Here is a 25,634-nt window from a genome sequence, read left to right on the forward strand (position 1 = left end):
TGGATAGTATCACAAAACAAATTGACGTGCATATCTATGACATTGGTCAATGTCCTTGTACCAACTTTGAATAAAATGGGTTGAAACATGTCTGAGTTTAATGGCTCCGTACATGAAAAAATCGTAATAAAATGGCCGCCTGGTGGCCATATTGGATCGTATCACGAAACAAATCAACGTGCATATGTATGACATAGGTCAATGTCCTTGTACCAACTTTGAATAAAATGGGTTGAAACATGTCTGAGTTATGGCTCTGTACATGAAAAAATCGTAATAAAATGGCCACCTGGTGGCCATATTGGATCGTATCACAAAACAAATCAACGCGCATATGTATAACATAGGTCAATGTCCTTGTACCAACTTTGAATAAAATCGGTTGAAACATTTCTGAGTTATGGCTCTGTACATGAAAAAATCGTAATAAAATGGCCGCCTGGCGACCATATTGGATCGTATCACAAATCAAATCGATGTGCATATGTATGACATATGAAGTAATCCTTGTACCAAGTTTGAATGAAATCGCTCCAGGCATCTCTGAGATATCTGCGTGAACGGACGGACGGACGCACGCACGGACGGACGCACGCACGGACGCACGCACGCACGGACATGACCAAACCTATAAGTCCCCCCGGACGGTGTCCGTGGGGACTAAAAAACACTCAATGTATTTGCTTACAAGCATGCATGAAAACAACTGTTATTCAGTAATTTGTTTGTACTTTCCTTTCATTGTTAGTTTTTCCCATGCATTTACATACTTGAAGATTTTCCCAGTAGCTGATCTGTCAATCTGCTTAAGAAGAATTTTGTGTTCATAAGACCAAAAAATGCTAATATAATAATATTCAAAGAAGTTAAGGTGAAATTAATGATCTATATGGAATTTGGCAGACCTTATCAAAGATATATTTGAATATGTTAATTCAGTTCTATAAAACTTGTACTCAAAATGTTGTTATTTCAGCAAAGTTTAGTCAATCTTGGGAGACATTATTGAAATAAAACCAAAATTTCAGCAATTGCCTTGTACATTTAGTTGAAGCAGATGTAAATTTTTGATTATTTGTAGAAGATTTATGTAGGGGAAACTTCATTATTGATTGTATTCTAAAACAATTGAGCAGATATGATTATTTTGTTTTTGCTGAGTTCATAGATTTAAATAAATTTTAATTGGATTTTAAGGTTGAAAAGCAAAGCAAATTTTTAACATTATCTAGCCTTTTGTCCATGGCCTATTTGTATGATTGTTGTTTAGTCCTTTCACCCCCCCACCCCCCCCCCCCCCCCCATTCCCTGTATATAGGTCTAATTTTACCATAAAGAACGATGACATTGGGCCAAACCATTATGTTGAAAGGGATAATCTCAAATCAAAGTGTTTGCAAAGTGACTCAAGGAACACTTCTAACATAAAAGCCATACCACCAATAGCATAAACACACTTATGTTACTGCACTATTCAGGCATATAACCCAGTCCATATTTTGTAAGTACCTGTAACGCTGTAATCCTGGTATGTTTCAATATTGAAGTTGGACCTTTGCAAAGGAGAAAAGAGAATGAGGGGTACTACCCATTCTGCATCTTTTTTCTCAGTAGTCATACATTCACCTTTTCCACAGAAAACTCATAGTTGAAACAAACTTTCCTTCAATGACTTCAGCACCAGATTTTGAGATTTAATCCCATCATCTCTGCCTACTTTCAACAAGCCAAATATTTTTCAAAAATCTTGAATGGTGTAGATATCAACAACAATGGAAAGAGGGGTTTCAATGTAATGATCAAACTATTTTGATCTTTAGTTGTAAATGGAAAATATGCTGAAAAAAATATGTACAGGCCAATATAATTACATTGCTGAAACATGAATGTGAAAAAAATTGTCTTAGAAAATTTGTTTTGTCTACATTCCATATCTAAAAAAGATGTGTTGATGAATAGAAGAAATATTGCATACTTTTATTTTAAGCCTCCTTAGCATCAGCATTTAGGTTCCAAAAAAATTACATCCATAAGAAAACTGAACTAAAATATACTGGTACCTATAATTGAAAGAGTTATAGCTGTTGCTATGGAATCTATTTTCAACATTCTATTTAGTATAAAAAGGGTCCTCATCCACTCCATGTCACAAAACTTTCAAATTGATTTGATTGTTCTGTCTTCAACATTTTTTCAGAAATGTTTTCAAATCAACAATTTTTATATATGCCTGAGAAAAAGATGTATGCAAATTAAAAAAGGCATGCATGGCGATAATTACATACAGCAGGCCAACAACACCACTGATTCTTGCTCTATATGCCAGGGTTTTTACTTGTCTTAGTTCTGAAAATGTATGTGGCCAATATTCCTATTACGAATTTATGTTACTTTCAAAATTGGAATGGAAGAAGTGTTCTTTGATCTGTGCATCCTACAGTAAATCTTTAAAGTATCGGATATGTGCATATAAAAGCTATGATATTCAAGAATAAGCTAAAAATTTGCTTTTAAAATAAATTTGATCAGTTAATTTATGCATTTGAGAAAAATATGACATTTTTTTTAAACATGAAACAGAATATACCAAACAAATGGTTAGTGCATAGAAACAATTATACAAGCACTGAAAGCAGTTCTGGCCACATTCCATGGCGTCAACCAGACAGTGGGTGCACACCTATGTTGCCAGGTAATATAAGAACTGAAAGTTGTTACATAAGGCAGAAAAGTATGTTTTAGGAATTAGCAGTATGTGGATCAGCTGCTGATAGGTCTGTATAACTACATACTTGAACTTTCTCCCCTTGGCAAAGAATTGGCAACATTACTTTACTTTGGTTACTGTTTGACAAGATTCACACAGAGCTGAGTGTCCCACGCTGCATTGAGAGCATTTTTAATCTGTTAACTGTGTTCCTTTGATGAGCAAACACAGATAGCACTGCACTGTCTCTTGGCTTGTGTTGACACAGACAGGGAAAAACAAGTCTTGTCAGAAGGACCTTGGTTGTGAGGCATGTAAGATTCGAAAACAGCTGACAGAAAAATTGATTTTACAAAATAAACTTGCTATAACTCTGAAACCATCATAGAGCCTATAATCATCAACACCATATTGTGATGAAATTCAGTGCATTCATATTGCTTTCTTCAAAATCTTTTTTAAATGCAGACACATCACACAACAGAGTTATTTCTGGCCTGTCAGTATGGGAACAAAGGCAAGTGAAAACCAACACCCAATTTGATTGGTTGGCTTGCAACACATGATAAATCTCATGTCAGCAGCTGATCCAATAGGAAAGTTTTATAAGTTCAGTGAATCGTTTACAGCCCAACAAAGGACTGGCTCTGAATGACAGGATAAAAAATATCTGAAGGAATGTATGGGAACAGACACATTTTCGGCTGTTTCAGAAATGAGGGAAATGCATACCAAACATACAGAGCAATACAGAAACAAGTACGGTCCATTTAAAGTTTGCTAGGGTGGGAGTTATTGACATTAACTCTTATATTTATCTGAGACAGGGATCTAAATTCAGTTTCAGAGTTGAGATAACAGGATTACAAGCCAACAGGTGATGTAAGTTGTTTCTCTGTAAACACCATGTGGTCCATGGAATTCTATTTTCAGGACGGATATCTAACTTCAATGATAAGATTATTTTTCCCAGCTCTTCTTTTCTTACACTGGGTAACACTTCACTGACCGTGGTATGGGCTCTGGTCTCGATGACATTTCAGACAAGACCATCGGGCACACGTGCATTTCTCCCCTACTATCCTGTTAATTTTTGAAGACAAGATCTGCCCTTTGGCCGGTGAAAACTTCCCTGTCACTCAAACAAACAATGAAGTTTCTATTTTATGTGAAGATGGTCACGATATCTGATACAGGCAACAGGAACCTGTACACTTGTTGACCTCTACCTGGGCATCATTATCTCTTAGGAATGTTGAACAGAGAAACACTTCTCCATTCCACTCACCAGTGCTGGATTGGTGAAAGCACAAACGGGGCATCCTGTGTACTCCTAGTACATTTTATTTTGATATTGTCTGTAATCTAATTACAGGTCATTATACACATATGTTAATGCCATAATGGGTTATTAAAGCCATCCAAAAGGACTGTAATATCAATCTAAAATTACTCATATGTACATACATTTGAAACGTAGTAATATTTATGAGTCAAGGTGTTAGGATCAACGGATGTTGTTGTGCTTCCACATTTTGCATCTCATACCAACCAGTTCTTGCAATGTTGGATTACAAGTTCATTGATACTAGCAAGTACATGAAATTTTCAGTTTACCCTAACAACTGTACAACAAGTTATAAATATCAATATTCTTAGAAAAAATCATAAAAATTCTCAGAAATGACATATCTTACAGACTGACATTTGAACACGCCATCATAGAAGCTGCAACAAATTCACATGAAGAAGACTAATAAAATATGCAAAATTATCAAAATGGGTTTGTGTGACACTGTGTCCATGTTTTTCTAACACTTTTTGTAATACTGTGGCATTGCACATGGTTTTATTACTCTCACCACATTCACAAACAACACCAAACACCAACACTGTCGTATGCCGCCAACCAAGGTAAGTAATTCTCTGCTAGCATTTTTATTTTCCTTACAATATCAATAGCAATACCACATTGGTATTACTTGTAACAAGTTGATGTACAACTGAACTGATGTAATTTGCTACAAATTTGCAACATTTGATCAAGAATGAATCATTTTGTTACCTTTGTTCACTATTTGTACCCTAGAGGGATCCTGTTAATGATGATTAAGGATAATTGTTATCTGGTGTATCAGTTTGGAAATTAAGCCTCTTAATTCACTGAGCTATGCATCCAATAGTGTTTACCTGCTTTCAACCGACTATCTACTAATGCAATCAGTTCTGCTATCAGTAGTGAAATTAGTAGTCAGTTAATCATCTACCAAAATACTTTTAAATCTCTTTTTTAAATCAACCTGTATAGGTAAATTGACATTCAGTTATCTATGCCCTGTATTGAAAAGTAAATACAGCGGGGCCCTGTACACTTAGCTGTTTCAACATTCCCAACCTGCTTTGGCAACTTTCATTGAAGTGTATCAGGGCACGAGGTCTAGTACATGAAAGCTAAAATTGGGAGGTCTTGATGCAGCATTGGGTCTATTTTTAGAAAATTTAATGAGAAAATTGGTCAGTGAGAATGAGAATATTTATATGGATTTGAACAGCAATAACCTGTTGCATGGATACACCACATGGGCCTGGCAGGGAAGGCTGCAACACTGCACAACTGGGATATTACTTACGGATTCAGGAAATCAAATGGATACACATGTGTAACAAATCAGTACATGAATTTGAAAAAAACATAATACACAAGTGTAACTACAACTAAACATAGTTTGTGTTTAAATCTCCTCCACGTACCTTGTGAGAAAGCTGACATTCCTATGATAGGAATATAGACCAGAACCACCTATTCAATCAAATCAAATTTGGCAGTAAATCAAATTTGCAACTGATTTTCTGAATCCCATCGCTGATTTCTTGGATTTTGTGACAAAGAGTGCAGAGGCACTGCCGGACCAAAAACTCACATTTTCAAAGAAAAAAAAGCAAAGGTTTGACTATAAATAATTTACAATACCACGCTATTTAACAATAAGCTAATTTATCATGGTATATGTCAATCATATTGGCTCAGTAGCTGTTATTCTCTATGTGAAACTTGTGTCCTTACAGCAGCTTACCTGGTATTAAATGGATATTCATTCTAATATCCAGCATAGTTTGATTGACGTGGTGGTCATGATAAAATTGTAATGAAATGTGACACATATCTCATTGTCAAAATTAATAGGGTATAGCGAAGGGCAGTATTTAACCTCTATATGACCCTAAAATGTGAAGTAGGCCGCATAGACTGACGGTCTGATTCAAACAATGCTCCGTTCAATCTACCATATGACAAACATAAGCTAACACGGCGACAGCCCTAGTTTTCCTACCAGGATGTTGTAATGGTGCAACTGCAGTGTTGCTCTCATGGCAATGGCTTTTATAAACATGCTTGTATAACCGTAACTGTCTGTAACATCGGAAACACAGAGTGCGAAAAAACCACAAATTTCCTTAAACCCACATAAAAACGCACATCCTACTAAAGGTTTTGACCTAAGTAATACGTACAGGATAATAGAAACTACTGAGTTCGGAAATAGACGCAAGCGTGACGTCAGTGACTGTACCTTAATTGTGACTGCGATAAGGAAAAATCAGGGTAAGTCGCAGTGCTGAGACCGAGTGGTACGCAGGGAAAACACTGTTGGCTGGCCACACCTCCAAATAAAATATGACATATTTATGAGTATGGAAGTAATGATTCTTGACATAACACTAGACAGGTATTGTCTATCATCAACAAGTATCATGCAATTCCCTACTTTGCTAAACCACTCCCACAGTCAACAGTCTCTTTGACACACAGCTTGCCTGAAACAAGTTTTACCAGGCGCTGGGTGTCACTTGTACAGCGACCCATTATGGTTAACAACCGTACTAATAGTAAAAGTTAAGACTTTTTAAAAATGATTGTCTTTCAAATCTATATTTGTAAACATCCTCTTCAGTAGATCTTGATAAAATTGAACCTCCTGCTATTTTTTAATCGGAACATTTAACATGTTGTGTGAGCCGACGTACCAGGCAAGCAACTTTGTGGTGTTCAAACAGAATGATTGGACATGCAACTCCGGTACTTGCGGACAGACTCAAGGCAAGAAAAAATATTGGTACATGTATTAGGACTGGACACCTGCATCTGCCTTCAACCTGTCCAGCTTCACCACGTCTCATGAATATTTGAATCTGTAATCACTTCAGAATCACAAAGAATAATGTGTAAATATACAGACATTAAACTTTCAACATGAAGAAAGTCATTTTCAACTTCAGATAATAGCGCCACATGCTTCAGTCTCACTGCATAAGAAGGACAAACTCCGCTCTGACTTGGGTATTTGTGTAACTATGTTAGATGTGAAATTAATCTATTTTACTGGTATGATTGTTATGCATGCTGCTGGAAGAGCCTTTCCATTTAATTGGCAATTGACACAAGAGCTTGATACTATCTGTATGACAATTAGTAACAGTTTAACCAGGGTACACTAATGCAGTGTTTGCATGTAACTGTGTGGCAACAAGTGAACTTCCATCTGTTCAAAGAGAACAATGTACATGCCAGCTACCTAAGTAATCTACTGACCCAGCCAGTCTCAACCAAACTCACCCGTTGATGAGCTATGTCTCTGTGAATCCTTTTCACAAATACCTCTGATGTCATTGGAGCGCTGTGCCTATCGTCAAGTGAGAAAGCATCTGGGATTAGTATGTCAGGATGTACGGCTGTGACATCTCCGTGCCTTCCCTGATACCACAACAACGTCACTCTTCGATTGATAATCACCTTGCGTACCCTTACGGACCATTGGCAGTAAACAAGTTAACAGGCACACTCTATAACTTAAGCACAAACCAATGAAAGTCATGTTTTAAATTCATCTTGGGTAAATTTTAAGCATAAGGGGAATTGATATCAAAAGGATTATTAATCTATGATTTTCTAATCCACCACAGTTAAATTAGAAAAATAGCCTAAAAAGTATTCCTAAATTCAGAGAAAGCCATTTGAAAATGTCAAACATTTTCATCCATTTTGAGCTATTCAAAAAACTGAAAATTAACATCTATCAGTGAAAGTGTTTTTTATAGAAGCAAATATAAGTCTAGAATAGTCTCTGGAAAGCCACTTTTCTCCCTGAAATGAGAATTGTTCCCTTTGATAAAAGTAGAAAGCGGGTGAGTACCAGGGAGGGTCAGAAATCTGCATACTACTCATCTGATCAGTACAATCAGAGATAAAGACGATTTAGCCATGAAAGCGAAGTTTATATTTAACTTAATAACAAACACATCTATTTAATTTGTTAGGCGGTAAAGGTCAGAGTTGGGTGCTGTCTGCGTTAGTTTAGACTTTTGCCCATACCTGTGGAACAGTCACTATCCAGATAAGCAGGGGATCATATCACTGGTTCTATCGCACAGCGCTCTTCAACTTTCTGCTTTATTTCCTAGGTTGACACTCTTCACGGCTGGCAGTGCAGGTAGGTGGCTTAGAGGGAAATCACAGCGCGGATGATAATTTCAAATGTCTAATTTCATGTCCGTGTAATTTTTGTTGATTTCATGATGGGCTGATCCGGGGTGAGAATGATATCGTTTCACTTCAAACAAAAAGGAACAGTATCACTAAGCTGGTGTACACACAGATACACCTGTAGCAAGCGATAGACTCACTCAACAACACTGAAAATTTCCTCTTCCTCCTATTGCAAAATTTCTCTGGTTTTCAGACTTAGTCTTTCAAATGTTGAAGTTCACTATGCCAAAATGTTTTAAATAATTTCGCGATTATTTAAAAACAGATTCAAAGTCAGCAGATTTTCCTTTTTTTGTTGTTTTTGACTGCTTCCTTTTTCAACCGTAAAATCAGGATGCATTATTTCTTGAAGTTATGATAAAATTCATTCTAAAAGTTGTTTGTTACAATCACTGTGAGTAACTTCAAGACAACTAAACAAGAGGACAACAGCTGTGAAAGTGATTTTCACAGAAATAGTTAAGTTTTGACTATTTCAATGCCATATACAATGCTCAGGCTTTAAACTTAAAACAGGAAAACAAGTATTTTTCGTATGGAAATTTTGGCTAATCATAAGATATGGACAGTAATATTCATTTTAACATCTGAGGAACTGTCGATTTTAAACAGCTTGGTGACAAATATTGAATTTGTAATCTTTCCTTGTAGATTAAGTTACATTATACATGAAAAAAAAACAATTTTTACGGAAATATTACCGGCATATTATTCTATGTGGATATGCTGGTACTGGAAAATTTCTGAATATCTTGCAAGTGGTTTAAAACAACTACAATACGTGTTCATGCTTTTTTCATTTTCATTTTTGATCATGTTATGATATGAGATTAAAAAAACTGTACAGAGCATTAGCGTTCATTCAGTTGACATTTATCCCTAAGTCTGCTACAAATTTTATTTACGTTAAAGAGCAGATAAAATACACGGTTTGTCAGATTTACTATTTGTAAACTGGATTTTACACCGTGTGGTCTTTCCTTGTGTTTCTCGTATCATATCAAGTGATTTTACAAATGTCGGCCTGACCACTGTGTATGAAGATAGTCACCGGCTGAAAAAAACTTTCTGCCTTTCTCTCGTTTCCTTCAAGCCATATAAAATTTGAATTTCAAATTGTTTAATAGATGTTAAATTACACATTGATCATATAAAAACTATTTAATATGATAAAAATGATGAAAGTGTATATCAACCCTCGGGTTTTTAAACACATCAGTCTACTGATGTTTTCTTATACCAAGGCTATTTCTGAGAGTGTACATTCCTTAACAATTTATTATGTATTTTGGAAGTGTTTCATTTATTGTCAGAATTGAAAATGTGTGTGCCTAGAAGACATAAAAATCAATTATTGCAGGCTGTTTTTATTTCATGTATATGTTTATATCGATCATTCGATACACCACCGTTTCTGTATCCAATATGGCTTTCACAACAACACGGTAATCAGATAGTATTCAACGTACTTTAAACTGCAGTGTTTAATGGCTTGAGTGGAGTTAGTCTTCTGTAGCAAACTTTTTTATATTGAAATTTGAACAAAAATAGAGATTTGCAGGTGGATTTCAATGGATGGTTACCGAACAATATGTTCAGTGAAGTACTACAAGGCTTGGCTCAGTGGAAGGGAAGCTCCACCTTCCCGTAATTAGAGATTGTTCAATGTCGCTAAGAAGAATATTTCATAATTCCAACATCACAACTTATTTGAACCACTTGTATGTGATCAAATATGTAAAATACTTTTATAAAATGTGAGAAAAATCAAGATAAAGACAATTTTGTGATTTTCTAAGAGGAAGAAAATGGAGCTAGCAGAACAAAGATATGTTTTCATGCCTGGGATTGCATTGAATGGAAACCTGGTTGCGGCTGTTCAATACCAACACTGGGCATTTCTTTCTATAACAATTTAATTCAAGCCAATCTCCTGCTTGCTGTTTAGCAATTTTTCACATCAAAATCAATTTCTCTATTACTTTTAAGAAATGTTCTCATACTTGCTCACAAATTTATACAAATGTATCGCCAAGCTGGTAACAGTCCAAATAGTTTGTAAAAATCTCTGTTACACTATTTTTCATTCAGCTGTAAATATTGCGATTGATTTCAAAGAATGTAGAAACCAAATCTTTCAAATCAAAACTATAAAATATCAACAAAAGTAGTAAAAGTTTATATTTTTCTTTCAGTTACTTCTTTGTTAGATTTAATTTGAGAAACGAAATTTTATTTTAAGTTGGTAGGAAGATAAATTTTAGTTTTACTAAAAGTGAAAGAGAAGGAAACTTGAGTTGAAAAGCACTGTACAACACATTGACAAAAACTCTGAAAACTATATATTCACTGAGTATCGAGCACCTTAACCTTACACAGGAAACAAAATATTAAGTAATAAGCACTGGTGAGTACAAGATAAAGTTGACCAAATATGTAATGACTCTATGCTACTACAAACCAAATCCAACTATCGACAGGAAATCAAACAACTGCTTTCAACAAATTTGCATTCTTAGAGTATGCTCTTTCTTTGATCTGTAAATTTTGTCCTTAAAATTTCTAACTTTCCTGATTAAACATCAAGCGGTAAAATATAATATTTCATACTTATTTAACTAGATATGAATTTTTTGGGTTAATTAGTGAAATATGACATAAAAACGAGATATTTTAATTTAATATACTCTTTCAAGACTCATTTTTTTTTACTAAGAGCTATTTAGAATCATGGAGCTTGCCCCATGTTAAAATTAGCTTCTAACGAACTGATGGCAAGCCATACACATGATATTCAACAGGTGGTTGAATCAACTAGATGTATTGTGGGCTATAATGGTAATTGATGCACACTTTATTAGTAAATATAGCAACACAAAATAACAATTTTATACATTTAAACAGATTAATCATCAACGGATATCTGTATATTGATGAAAAATGAAAATTCAAGTCTCATTTTTAGAAAGTTCTACGTTATTATTTGAGAGTAACGCTGCACAATGCTGAAACGTCAAGCTGATATACAGATTTGGCAAGCTTTGTACTTGAGGAAAAATAAGTTTTGGTGTCTGTTATCCCAAAATAATTTGAGAAAAATAAATTTCATGTATCTTTTCCCCCACAATAGCATTTGTAAAACAAAAGTGATATCCTTATTTCAATGAAAAATAAAAATGATTTTCAAGAGTTCTGCAATTGTGTGAATGCTACAGAGTAACGTTAAATTGAAATGCTTGACTTTCATTTGTCAGATCAATAAAAAAAATCAGCAAGATCTTCATTTTCTAAAGTAGAATGACTTAGTGTATGTTAAATACGGTAAAAATATCTACAGTTTAAGAAAAGATAAATTTCTCCCGTGCTACGTGAACAAACACTGGATCGGCTAAAGTATCGGACCATGTTTGATGGCTGATGGCCGACCTTGCTCCCGGCATATCAATGAACATACCGCCTTGAAAAGTGACAGTTATACCAAACTACTGATACTGACAACACATTAGAAGGCGTAGAAAACATAAAAATGTCATGTCATGATTGGAATCAGAAGGATGTTGCTAATAGCAACATTTTATTTAGGAAACTTGCAACTAGTGAGTGACTACGGAACGCATCAAACCTTTGTATATATCTTCAAAAGTGAGTTTTTAAAAGCAGTTTCAAAATTGAAACAAATTGCTGTGGTTGGGGAAGCAAAGCACTTCCATACATTTAAAAATTGTTTTGCTCAGCAATAAAATGCTGATATATGCAGATTATATAACCATGCCCTGCCCGTCGCATTTTGATTGGTCGAGCTGAACCACGTGATACCACAAATACACAGTAATGGTTTGTTAACATGCCAGTGAATATGAATAATAAGATTAACAACTCAACGTATCGTAACTTTACAGCTCAAACGTAAATCATAATCAATCACAAAATAAAATGGAGCACTTGTAGGTCAAGTTGAGATACTTTTTTCTGAAAACATCTCCGGATTTGCCAATTTTTTACAGCGCGCGTGACAGTGCGTCACGTATAGCTCAGTTTCTGGGGCCCAGTTGTCGTTCGCTCCTGAAATTTTCGGAAATTTTGACGGTTTTCTTGGGTTCGCTGATAATTTAATAGAAATAACATACTCCGCTCTGACCATTAACATTTATTTATGGGCGCGGGCTCGAGGAAAGGCAAATTAACGGGCTCGGCAAGCCTCGCCCGTTAATTTTTGGCTTTCCTCTCGCCCTTGCCCACAAATAAACGTTAATGGTCAGCACGTCGCCCGTTATTTCTATAATGTTTAAGCATTTTAATACTTTGGTTTTTCTCATTTGAGATGTAATCTTCATCGCTCTTTGTATCCCATATTGCTGAAACCTTCATCTTGCCTTACATTATCAAAATTTTCACATTTCTGTGTAAAAAGTCTATTTTAAAAAGCTGTGGAGTTTGTCGGAATGAAGCCTTGTATCAGAGTTCTAAACTTACTACTGGGAGAAAAGCCGTTTCTCAAATTTACTGATGATGTAAACATTGTTATCTTATTTCATTGATTTTAGTCTCATCTTGTAAAGCTTGTTTGTCAATACAAACATCAATTGCGGTAGACTTCTCCCACTGCAAATTCTGTCTGAAACTATTAATGCCAGGTTGATATTGTATTCCCTTTTCAAAAACGTGCATATCTCGAAAGGAGAGTTTACAAGTACGTGTCAATATTGTCATGTATTTCACTTTGTGGTAGGGTGTTGTCAGTGATACTGGAATCGCTGTACCATTTTATCTTTCAATGTCATCCAGGTGGATGCATTTTGAGCTGTCAGTGGTCCTCGGGAGTGTTTCTAAATCTTACCTTGACATCATTTTGGGTTAGGAGCAGATTGATAATACGTAAACGTATGCACTGAAAACTGCTTGCCATCTCTAAGTAGGTACAAACTAGAAAACACTCCGGTTGAAATACTGTTTTAATCCAATTTAAAATTTGATATTTACACACAATCTTTGTGAACAGAGGAAATATGTTTTGCTGTGAAAACTAAACATCTTCTGGTTGAATAGCTATCTCACTTCAAAGCACTGGTATGTACAAACAAGAAAGTGACACGTTTACTGCAGGACTCTTTGAGGACTTTCACTTGGTGTTTACACTTGGGTTCGTGTAGAGTTGAATTCTGTCAACCTGACATTTACAGCACTGTCATTAGTTACATTGACCAAATATGTGGCTTATAATTGTACAAATTTGTACACAGATTATACGCTTTTATGGCCTGCTTCACCTTGTACCAAGACCTGTTTTCAGAGTACTAACACCGGTACCATAGAGTTTCCCAAGTGTCCATTCATATTGCCCACAACATGTCCAGACGCTATGTTTCATCACGGAGTGACAAATCACTTTCTAGGCTGTTGTAAATTTTCTCTAAATAGTAAAGTTTTCACCTGTCCTGTAAATTTGATAACTTATAACCTGCACTTTCAGATCTGCAAAGTCATTAATTTTTGTGATCACTTTTGATCACATTGATGTATCGGTAAACTTTACAAGTAGAAACAGATTTCACCAGTGCTGGGCACACTGAAACATTCAAGTCAAGGCAAAGTTACTAAAAACATTACTTCACACCATCTGTGCACCCAGTTATCTTGGTGAAATCCAGAAATTACCCAGTTTCAAACTGATGTTGAAAACTTCTGCTTTTTTGCTTCAGCTGTAAAACTTTCATAGAGAAATGATAAAAAGCTGTTGCTCATGGCACGTCATGGCACTATCATCAAAGCAATTACAGATGTGTGACCGTCATAAACTGTCCAGGTTAGCAAATATCCAAGATGGGATATTTTTCCTGTTGTTATTACACAAAAAATTAAAAAAAGCAATGTGCATCTTTGTTAATTCAGCAGGAAGGAAGGAAATAATCTTATGGACAATTAATCATGTAAAGAGAAAAATTTCTCTTTTTGGCGACATTAAACAATTCTCAGAATAAATTCATGTACTTTATCAACTTGGGAATTTGTCTGCAAAGTTGTTAACCATTTCAATTTTGATTTGAAATGATGCCAATTTTATAAACAAAATTGGAAGTTTATCAAAAAGCAAGCCACCTTTTGCTAGACACTGCCTTTTTCAAATGATTCAAATTTCCTGGTGAGATTGTGACTCACTTGAAGCTTTCACATCTTCATAGCCAAAGAACTAAACTATTAGTCCAAACCAGGCAACTTGTTTAAAGTCTGATTGATGTAATCCATCATATCATTGCAAATTCAGAAGAGAACTATGGAACTACACACAATTTGGTGATCATTTCATGCACACCATCTACCCAGTTTCATAAAGTCATCGTCAGGTTGCATTTGAATTGATCAATGGATGCATGGTAGATAGGTAGATAGCCATATTTATCCTGAGTTATACCATCTACCATCATTTAAAAAACTTATTTAACAACAAACTGAAAAAAAAAATTGATAAATTTTAACAGTTATTTGTGGTTATTTTGTGGTACATGGAGTATGTGTTTTCAGCAGCATATCAGCAGGTGAGAGCAACAAATCAGAAACAGAATACATTTAAATGACAATATCATTATACAAATTCATATAAAGAAATGAAAAAACTTCATTGATAACACAGAAAAGTTTTACAATAAAAACCAAAATTTTGTGGCAAGGAGAAGTTGATTACTGAGTAAGAATTCATGAAAAGTATGAAGACAACAAGAAGTAGTGTCTTTAGGAAAAGCAGTAAGATTTTCTCTTAAAATTGACAGTACTACGGCAGTTAAATTATGCTGTTTGCCAGTTTAATCCCATGAATAAGTGAAAATAAATTTGACAGAGCTTTTATTGTTATGACCAATGTACGTAGTTTGTCATCCTAGTGAATGTGTGTGCATATCCTGTGCATCAAAATACCTTCCATACCATAGCTACTCCTTTGCTCAACAAATACCTCGTACCAGACAGGTATCGCACACATATTGTAAAGCTGCGGGGGCAAAAAACCAAAGGCACTGCCTGGTGACATTTCACGGCGTACAGCGGCATACACTGTATGGCGTGCGGTGTGTCACATTGCCAGTCGGGGAAAGGTCACTGATAAACAATAAAAGGGAACTTTGATCATCCGAGGCTCATTGCTCGTACCTCTCTCAATATACAATGCTTGAGGTGCAAATCACCAACAGGAAACCACCATATATTAGAAGTGTCAGTTAATCTCTAAAGTTTCGGCTCCTAGCTTCTCCATGATTTGTAGCAAGGTGGACTTGTCAGTTTCTTATCAGTTCCCTATCAATTTTCAAGTTGTTTGTGACAGGAGCTACAGCAATTTTTCACTGTCTTTCTCCATAAATCTGCCAAAACCTTTACCTGGTGAAAGTTCAACTCAGACAGAGAAAGTTAAATTGTTACCGCCACTGATTTGCCAACCACTTCTCTAACACAGCTTGTACAGCGCAGTCCATCCCGATGTAAGTCCTTATACAACTTTATTTCCAAACTTGTCTTCACTTTTTTTAATTATTCTTTGCTGTCTTATTTTCAATGATGCTTCCTTATCTCACATCTGATCAAGTTTATATAGTTATTCTCAAGTACTTCTTGAGGTTGTTAAGTTTACGCAATTCTCAGTGTGCGGAATACAGAACTGAGGCTTGACTTGCCCACATACTGTTGCTTATCAATATGTATCACAAAAAAATCAAAAAATCACTTTCTACATCATGAATTTTGAAACAGATTTAATTTACAATAGTTAATAGGTAACTTTTGCGCAAAGACTTGATTTTCTATCGTCAAAAATTTTTTGAAGAAGTTTCAAGTGAACTTTCACTTGAAAGTGAGGCTAACATGATGTGTTCTACCTAATTCTTTTAACATTTATTTAATTTAACTAGTCTTCCCTGAAAGTGGTCGACGTAAAAGACAAATTCAGGCATTTTATATGAATTTGTGATTCAATGGAATGTGAGTGACAGGTAATGAAAAATGATATTGACCACATTTCTATATATATTTAGAGACCTAGTTGAATGGTGTTTGGTACCGGCCTGTACCTACCTGCAGAGAACTCCAATCACTCATCATGTCAATCATACGCTTGGTTGACCTGACATCCAAAACCAGAAACTTTAGCCTTCTATACTCCTGCACAATTGAAATTACAATTTCTAACATCTATTTTTTCTTTTTTCCTTGTATTTTGTTGCATGGGTGTCAAAAGCAATTTGTACAATACATTTTGAATGAATGGCAGATTAAGGAAACAGGGAAATTGAATGAATTAAATTTATTTCACGATACGAAAGACTTCATACAAACTTACTGTCCAGAAGACACCTCTGCGCCATTCTTTTGTCAAAACGACTTTTTTAACTGTAGCCAACTGCTGCAACTAAAGTCATTAAACCTTCGGACATTTACCTGTAGTTATCAATATATTGTCTTCCTTTCTGGCCCCCTCCCTATCCTGGATGTTACGTTTCCAGATTTTGACAAATATAAGTACTCATATCGGCAGGATATGACATCAGGTACTGTAATTGGCAGGACACGTAGAACTCAACAACAATTTTACCTTTTTCAACATGGGTCACCTTTAAGAGGACTCAAAAATTAAATTTGCCATAATTAGCTTGACAGGGAAGTAAAACTGAAACTTTAGTTGTCATTAAAAGCAATACGATATGATAGTCATAAGACATTTGATGTGATGAGTTAGCTGATGGTGTTACACTGCATTGACTATTATGATGACCAGTTCACAAATCATGCACCTTCAGCAGACTTTGTAAACCTTTTAAGCTGTGGTAACACACTCAAGGACTCTGAGTCAAATTCTGACCCATATTTACCAGATAACTCTGATAATGATAGCATCTGACAAAAAGTGACCCATATCTTAACACTTAGGACCTAGATACTGTTCTTACAATTGTTAAATGTTTCAAGTTCGGTGTTTTTAATTGCTATGTGTTAAATTTGATTTAGGTTAGTAGAATGTTTGTCAAATGGAACAATTGCTGCAAACGTGTTAAAATCAAATACTTCAGAATGTTTTTGTATGAGACTTTGATCTGATTGATAAATGATGAAGTTAAACCACGTCCAAATACATGAGCGAAACTTGTCAAAGTTGCATCATGCAGAGTTGGAATGTTGAAAATGAAATAGTCCCCCTCAATACAGTTGTTAGGAATTTCATGAAAAAATCGATCGATCAAGTGTAAACTTTCTAGCAGAAATTGTCAAGTTGGTTTGTTCAGTGAAAAACGTACCTTAAGTCTTGGACTTAGTTGATACTGAAGCGAGTCATAAGTATTCCCTAGCCGGAGTACCAGGTGTCTGATGAATACTAAGGCACAAACCTTCCATAGAGGTAAAAGTAGTTTCAATTTTTACCATTTTCATTACCATTTTGTGCTCTGATTATAATTCAACTTCTTTTTTTGAGATCAGCAAAGTAGTATTATAAATGTTAAGTATTGATTTATGTATTTGTGTGATGACTTTAAGTTAGTACATTCCTTGAAATTGAAAGACTTAAACTCCTGCTCAAAATTTTCCATAAGGAAACTGTAAAACTGTAAATCTTTTGAAGTCAGGATTGAAACTCAGTGGTCACCTCGCAAAGTTTAAGAGGAAACAAAATTACTCAATATTTGCCAACACTCAGGGATGTAGAGAATTTTGGTTACAGGTGGCAAAAATAAAAGTATAGGTGGTACAAGTAGTGTGTAAGCACATTAAGTTTCTACAAAATGTCCTCATTTTTACTGAACTAATAATTTTCACAGCCGTTGGCTGCCAGCTATTTTCTACATCCTTGACACTTGAAATTCAAACTGGCTGGAACCCACTGTCGACTCTACGGAGAAAATTTTCAATTTTCAATTTTAACAAAAACAAGCTGGTGAAAACATTTTTTAATCCATGAGTTTTAAAGTGAGCCCCCACAAGTGGTACAACAAAATGTACTGTAAAAGTTTGAGGGTGAATATATGTCCCCGAGGTGCATTCCACCGCAGGTTAATGGGCAGGAAGAACCAAATAAAATCTATTTCATGTGAATTTTTTTTTTATTTGGTTTGTTTAGGTGAAATGCAACAGAGCTAAGATGGCCAATGAAGTAGATTGGAAAAACCTGTGTGAAGAGGAGTATCAACAGAAATGTATTTACTTTGTATACGACAAATCACCAGAGGAAAGATCAGATAGCTGTGAGAGCAAAGCTAATGCATCTTTACCACATAATCTGTTCTTTAAATGCTCTCAAGATGGGTCTGAGGTAAGATTTTACACCTCCTATCAGAAACTTACATAAAAAAGTTTGTTAAGGGTTGCTGCACCCAACACAGCGTATTTTACTCAAAAATCACTTTTTTCCAAATATTCATTCAGTTTAAATGAATTTGTTAACCCATGATTAAAATATTGGTTGGGTTCACCTTTTAGTTTGTCAAGCAGTTAAAAGTTGCGTGATAAAGAAGTGTTAAATTTATGCAAATGTATGTTAATAACCAGATTTCCTGGCTTCTTTCTTCTTTCAATTTCAAGATTTTCAAAGAATTTAACTCCAGTCTGGCAGTGTCACATTTTCTGAAATTTTCACATTATGTTCTTTAAATACTATATAACAAAACATCTATTTTGTTTGGCAATAAAGTTCTTACATTTTGAATAAAAGGCATTTTACTTTTGCTCATCATGATTTTATCACTTTTTCTGAGTGTCAATCTTTCAAACCATGCCATTTTAGAATGAGGATAAATAATGCAAAATAAATTAGTCGTTTTTTCTACATATACTCTTCTTTCAAGTGAAATATTACATTTCAGAAAATCATGTAAAGTTTTTGACTTAAATTCTTATCATTTATACCTAATTTGAGGTTTTTAACCCAAAATATACACCCACTTCATCTTTCGAGTAAACTACTGCTACCATACTAAACTTTAGAGTCTCTGCTTTATGAAAATATATAGTAGGGTTTCCTTGTCATCTTTGATGAGAAATATTGCTTTGAAAAAACTGTTGGCAACATGCAGCTCCACCTTAAATTTGATTTGTGTTTCACTACCACCCAGAACTGTTTCAGAGACACTCTTTCTTGTTCGGACTCAAAACTGTTGGCAATGTTGACCATATTGTGTCAGTATTTTTACTCTGTGAAGCCTGTAAACAATTTGATGTTTCACCACTGTAAATATGACAAAAGATTAGGAATTTCCTACAAAACTAATTTCATCTTCAGGTGAATTTCTTGAAAATAAGGTCATTCTCAACTTTAACACCATATTGCAATGGGTAGTCATACACTAATGACTGCAGCAACATTGGTAAATCTAGTACATTCATTTATGTACGAAGACTTTCATTTCTTCAATTTATTCAAGTTGGCCTATTTTCTTTGTGGGTAAACAAAATCTAAATTTTCTGAAAAGCCAAATTTTATGTACTTATATCAACAACTGTCATGCATGTCCAGGTTGACAATCCATTAATACTGCTGTAAGTGAAAGGTGACTGAGCTGGTGAAGTACGTGTTCTTGTTATCTTGACTTCGTTCCAAAACACGTTATCTGAAATTTCGAACTCTACTTACGCTTAGTGGATGAGTGACAGTTAATACGCGGCAACCCTTATACACACTCCCACTCAGAAGAAAACGGCACAGATGTTCATTTGTCCAACACCCAGTATCCTAGATACAGATATATTTCAACCATAGAGGGCAGTATCTAGCTTGAACTTTGTACACATAATTATTAAAAGTTTGGGGCCTGGCTTTCACTTCCCATGATGTGTTGCTTTGTTTAGCTCCCTCACTTTATCACACCATATTGAAGGAGTCACATATAGGCAGATCTGCCAACCCTGATCTGAGGCGTGGTTTCAACCCACCCTATATTTTTTTTTGGAATATTTTTTACAAGCACGTGAAAGGGAAACTTTTTGCAACGGTTGCAGTTTTGGATATGAAGTGGTGACCCCGGCAAGTACGGGTTGCAGCCGTCAAATCAGCCATGGAAGGTATGAGTGAATATTAATTTAGCAGGACAGGGGTTGATAGAATTACTTCTGTTGACAAATATTGACTAATGAAAACGCCAGATGGATAACCATACCTTGGCTGGCTCGCTGAGTCAATCTTTAACTTTTACTCTTGCATTTATAAATTTTCACAGACTATGGGAGTTTATAGCAAGGAATTCATTCCGCAAGGTACTCGTTTCGGACCACTCATCGGCAAAACCTACCTTAAAGACGAAGTTCCTGACACCGCTAACAGGAAGTATTTTTGGAGGGTAAGTCTTTTTTAAGCAGTTTTCCTTTTCAAATGAAAAATTAGTTTGTTTTGAATTCTAATTCCTGAGTACTGCACAAAAATCTTGAAAAATTGGTTTTACACTGAAAGAATAGTCCGAGTTGAAAACGAGATCATATGAAGGAGAATAATTTCTCCATATATCTTTCTTAGGGCATACTGATTCATGAGTTAATATTTACATGTGAAATGGAAATTCGTTAATTCTGATAATGATTAATTAAATATTGGAAACCGCATGATACAAAAAAATCATTTTTTACAGTATTTACAGTAATTTTAGTTTTACTGTATTGTATTTGTCAGCTGTTCCAGTTGAACGCTTGTTCACATCTACTTTCCCCTAATCCACAATGAATTTGAGTCCAGTCATTGCTTGTAATGCTATATATTCCCTGCTGTTTCCATGATTTGACCCAATTTAAACCATGATATCTTGATGAGAGTTGTAATTGTGGCCTTGGTTACACTGGTTCCTTTCCGGTGTCTGATGGTGTCTCACCACATGTTTAACCACAAATATGCTGCTGCTCTTAATTTAGGATAGTTTACTTGCCCAGCCATAATCCAGCTTACCTTGGAAAGCCTAAGCAAATCAGAATAAATATGGTTGGTCTGCTCTTGTTGTAATACGATATTTGCTTAATCACACTTTCTCATTTTGGAGGGCTAAACACAGGCCCTAAACATAGCATAGAGTATACCTTTACAGTTTATTTTTTATTGCTGCATAAGAAATGTATATGCTGATTTCACAGTAACTGAGAATAATCATACAAAAAATCTCTCCTGTTTGTGGTTGGAAATTCTTACTTTCGTGTTATTCAGGGAGTGAACCATTTTGATATCGGTGATAAATGATTTTTTCAAGGTCTGGATTGTTGATAAAATATTAACTTTGGTGTTTTCAAGGCTTTCCTTTCCCTCTTGTTGATTTTTTTTGTCCATGAAGATTAAAAATGAATCCGTTTTATCGATGTGGCAAAGTACGCTCAAACAGTCTTTTTTAGTATCTAGAAAATGACCGATTCAAGGCTTTGTTGGGGGAGGATTGCAATATTTTTAGCAAACTGCGGTTACATGTCATAAATGAAGGCATCGGTGTAAATATTCTTGACCGTTAAACTATTATGCAGAAATTCAAAAATTAACAGACTTTACACTGAACTATTCAGCCCTGCATGCAGAGAAGCAGTCAACCCAACATGTTTCATATTCGCAGGAAAATGTTTATATCTTTTGACCAGGTTTTCAAAAGCTGAATTTCGATTGTTTTAATGGACGGCATGGTGGAATTGCATTGGATTTGTTATCAAGACTCTGCCGATTAAGAATGGGTATTATCAGCGATAATTACCAATATTCATTTTCATGGCAAGTTTTGCGATCATTTGTGCAACGAAACTGCGGCTTTTGATATTGTATGTTTATCGCAGTTTCCCAATGTTGTATCATGTACAGATTTACAAAGACAATGAATTTCAACACTACGTCGACGGTTTTGACGTGAATGAAAGCAACTGGATGCGCTATGTGAATCCAGCGCACACGAGTGAGCAGCAGAATCTAGTGGCTTGCCAGTACGGCATGGACATCTACTTCTACACCATCAAGCCAGTTGAAAAAGACTCCGAACTCTTGGTCTGGTATTGTAAAGAATTCGCAGAGAGGCTACACTATCCACCCACTGGAGAATTGATGATGCAGAAAATCAGTAAGTGCAAGTAATCTGTTGTAGTCGTCATTTTTTGAGTGATCAGATATATATTTTTATGCTGTATGTTTTGACTCATAAAACAATCACCGTCAAAACGCTCGGCGAACGCCGGCAGACACAGCACTTATTTTTTACTGATAGAACCACAATTGCAGCAGCTGATGAACCATGCACAGTGACTTGTAAGTGTACCACATCAACATTTTTCAGTGGTATGAATAGATTTTGACGAGGACACAGTCCGTGGGAAGATTATCCGACAATGAATGGTATAGGTGCTGTTATGAAAATCTGAACACGGTAACAGCTTTGTGTAAAATTGCAGAAACTAGATAGCAACAAGTGGTCAAAATTTCACACTTTAGGTTAAACACTGACCCATTTTCAACCCTACTGTAGTGCCATGCAACAATTTACGTCATGACAATGAAAATTTTGATCAATTTGTGTTAAAAATTGAAGAGCATCAGGCAATCTAAAATGATTTTTGTCTTTTATATGTAAAGGCAATACCCATTTAATGATGTGACTTTGAAAAATTGCATCACAGAGTCACCAAATAAAATCATACATTATACGGCCGCTCTGATCACTCTCATAGTCGGGCAAAGAATTCAAGTGTTTCCCAACGATATTTCCTTGTGATTTCAGACCAGCTGACTTGCAAAAATTATCCAGAACCAACCCATGACCAGCCTCCATTGTTGAGACAATAAAGCGAAAATGAACTTACAAATTTTCTAATTTGAGGACAAGTGTTCTGATAATTTTCACATGTGCAGATTCACTGTATCATTCTGACTGTCATAAGTGATCATGCTTGACTTGATTTCCCTATTGAAGGATAGTCTTACTAGACAACCTTGTGATATGATAGTCTCACTGAAGATTTTTTTTGATATTTCAATCATAAGTTCAAATGATTGTGATTATAATGCATTCTGGTGCAGTGTTATACTAATTGTAAATCTCTTCTTTGGGTCAGCATTAGCGATCAAATTTCATCTGATTCAACAGGTGGTTTACAAATTACAAATACTTTGTGATTATCACCTATAAAAAATATTGTAAATTAAACACAAAATCAAGCAAAAAGTGACATTTCACTGTTTCATTGACTTACAAAGCAGCAAATTTCACCTGATTTTATGTCTTAATGACAGTGCAAAGGAGAAACATTGCCAGGTATGATATTCTCGGTGATGACGGAACAGAGAGTAGAACTAGAGGTTGGAATCTGGTGCACAAAATTTAGCTAGAGTAGTGCAGTAAACACACAGATACCCGCATGGCTGTGCTAATCAGCAGAAGTCCTTCCTACTATTATCAGTGCAGATATACTAATGTAGCATGATCACATTGCCAAAAATTAACCATTTCACATGGATAGCGTGCAATAAAGGACAGTACGAGTCGGTAAGGAACACAGCCATGAACAGGACAACTGCACTATGAATATATCAAGTCATCTCAGTCAACGTCTCACCTCTCTATGGAAACTTTACTAGTGTATACAACAGTTCAATGATGCCTCATATAGATAAAGTTTTGCTAGGATGGATATGTAGCTGTAATTATTCTATTGAAAATTAATTGAAAGCACATGGTTAATAAGTCATGGACTGGCAAATACTGTAATGACCAGTGGAAAGTATGCGCGAGGCTACGTCGAGTTTTCGTGATATACTGTTTACAGGTGGAGAATTGTTTCCAGTTTGAGGAAAGTTTTGCCAGAAAATTTTGTGTCTGAAAATTACAGGTATCTTTTCACTTACCAGGGTATTTGTGGCAGTCTTAAACTTTCATGAAAGGATCATTTTTTATATTTTCCGACCAATCATGGACCTTGAGGTATATTGCGATAACGGGCACGGTATTTGCAACGATTCGTGTATGATGCAAAACCACGGCTGATGATAATATGAATCTATATGCCTGCTGTGGTTTGAAAGGATTTTGGAAATTCAAACAGGAATAGAAACACATTAGAATACAATAGCAGTGGTTTCAAAAGATCCAATGTTAGCATTGGTGACTTTCAGCATTTGATACTGAAATAGCGGTGGTCTGCATTTCAATATGGTACGATACTACAGGTAGGAACGACAGCCTCCCATTGGCCAATCATCACTTGGAGATCAAAAACTTTTCTCTCTAATAAAATAAGAAAACCGGAATGATTTATAAGTGCAATGGAAATGATTTGACAGCAGGGATAGAGGTACGGCCAGGCACACACGTCCACACAATTGTTTGCTGTGATCTGGTTATAAGACAACACATTAATCAATGGTAATCTAGCTTTTACAACAACTCAGTGTCTGATATCACAAACTCAGCCGCATCATATCAGTTGATTGTAAACTATACTTGTCAACCAAGTTATACTGTCCTTGCTCCTGAAAGCCAGGCCTCTTGCACTTGATGGCGCTTGTGACCACAGTTAGCCAAAGGCACTTTCTTTGAACAATGTCCGATTTTAGTTTGTATACAAAAATTCATACAAGAAGCATTGCTCATTGGCAACAAATGTCAGTTCAAACACAAACTTAAAAATATTCTTTGCTGTTTAGCAGCTGAAATTGTGAAATTCACATTAAAAAAACGTAATTTAAGAGTACATTTCACTTGTTGATGTAGGTTGATACAGCAAATTAATATGCTATGTATTCAAAGAAATTTCTTCCTTAAGTTTTATTGGTACCTGTATATTTCCATACATGTGCTCGGTTTTGTACTGTTTGACATACACTTCACCAAAATTCCAGCAAAACCACAATTCTCATCAAATTGTCAAAGTTGGCCCAATAAATGATACATAATTGGTTATGTTTCATGTCCCCTTACAGTACTTTTCAAAACTGAAAATAGCTTGATCAATTTTGTACCACTGGCAATGAAACTTTCATGGTGAACAGTTTACTTCAGAATGATCATCTAAAACAAACATTTGATATTGATGAAAAAATTATACTAATATTGTAATGGCTACATTAGTCAACACATTAAAAATTAAAATTTTATGAAAAATGGTAATGATCAGTACCAGTGTGTTTAGCAATACAGGTGTGGTCACTCTGTAACAGGCATATGCTTACTCCAAACTCTTTTATTATCATCACTGATGGCTTTATTGTTTTACAAGCTAGGATGAGTCTTATATGATGATGAATTGGACAGCAAAAGGGGTCAATTACAATGCGATGGTCTATTTTTTGGGCAGAGTACTTCAGCTGGTACATGTTGACACCTGACTTAAATAACATTCCACAATTGTTATTTTGAAGTTTTATTTCATTCAATACTCCACAACAGTGCAACAAAATATTAAGTCGTACGAGAA

General features: G+C 35.4%; 2 protein-coding genes across 11 annotated transcripts in view; one reads left to right on the plus strand and one right to left on the minus strand.

The window, feature by feature from the left end:
* Positions 1–25,634, minus strand: part of LOC139142780 (uncharacterized) — a 71,247-nt gene that overhangs the window by 33,646 nt on the left and 11,967 nt on the right. For 2 of the 6 annotated variants that reach the window (XM_070712911.1, XM_070712909.1), the window contains exons 1-2: positions 8,079–8,203; positions 7,323–7,555 (exon numbers count right to left, since the gene is read on the minus strand). The exons of 1 other annotated variant lie outside the window; for it this stretch is intronic. The gene's annotated coding sequence lies outside the window, so the exon portion shown is untranslated. Of the gene's footprint in view, positions 1–5,458; positions 5,625–6,279; positions 6,371–6,793; positions 6,908–7,322; positions 7,556–8,078; positions 8,204–25,634 lie in introns of those variants that run through there. 3 more of the 6 variants (XM_070712908.1, XM_070712910.1, XM_070712913.1) reach the window with 3 other exon arrangements.
* LOC139142778 (PR domain zinc finger protein 1-like) overlaps positions 1–25,634 on the plus strand; it is a 47,475-nt gene that overhangs the window by 13,046 nt on the left and 8,795 nt on the right. For 2 of the 5 annotated variants that reach the window (XM_070712901.1, XM_070712902.1), the window contains exons 2-4: positions 18,343–18,534; positions 20,435–20,554; positions 22,036–22,288. In XM_070712901.1, the coding sequence (XP_070569002.1) occupies positions 18,343–18,534; positions 20,435–20,554; positions 22,036–22,288 (565 nt within the window). Of the gene's footprint in view, positions 1–8,057; positions 8,197–15,630; positions 15,719–18,342; positions 18,535–20,021; positions 20,280–20,434; positions 20,555–22,035; positions 22,289–25,634 lie in introns of those variants that run through there. The other 3 variants (XM_070712903.1, XM_070712904.1, XM_070712905.1) reach the window with 3 other exon arrangements.

This window comes from Ptychodera flava, chromosome 10 (assembly GCF_041260155.1).
Source record: "Ptychodera flava strain L36383 chromosome 10, AS_Pfla_20210202, whole genome shotgun sequence".
NCBI classification, from domain to species: Eukaryota; Metazoa; Hemichordata; class Enteropneusta; family Ptychoderidae; genus Ptychodera; species Ptychodera flava.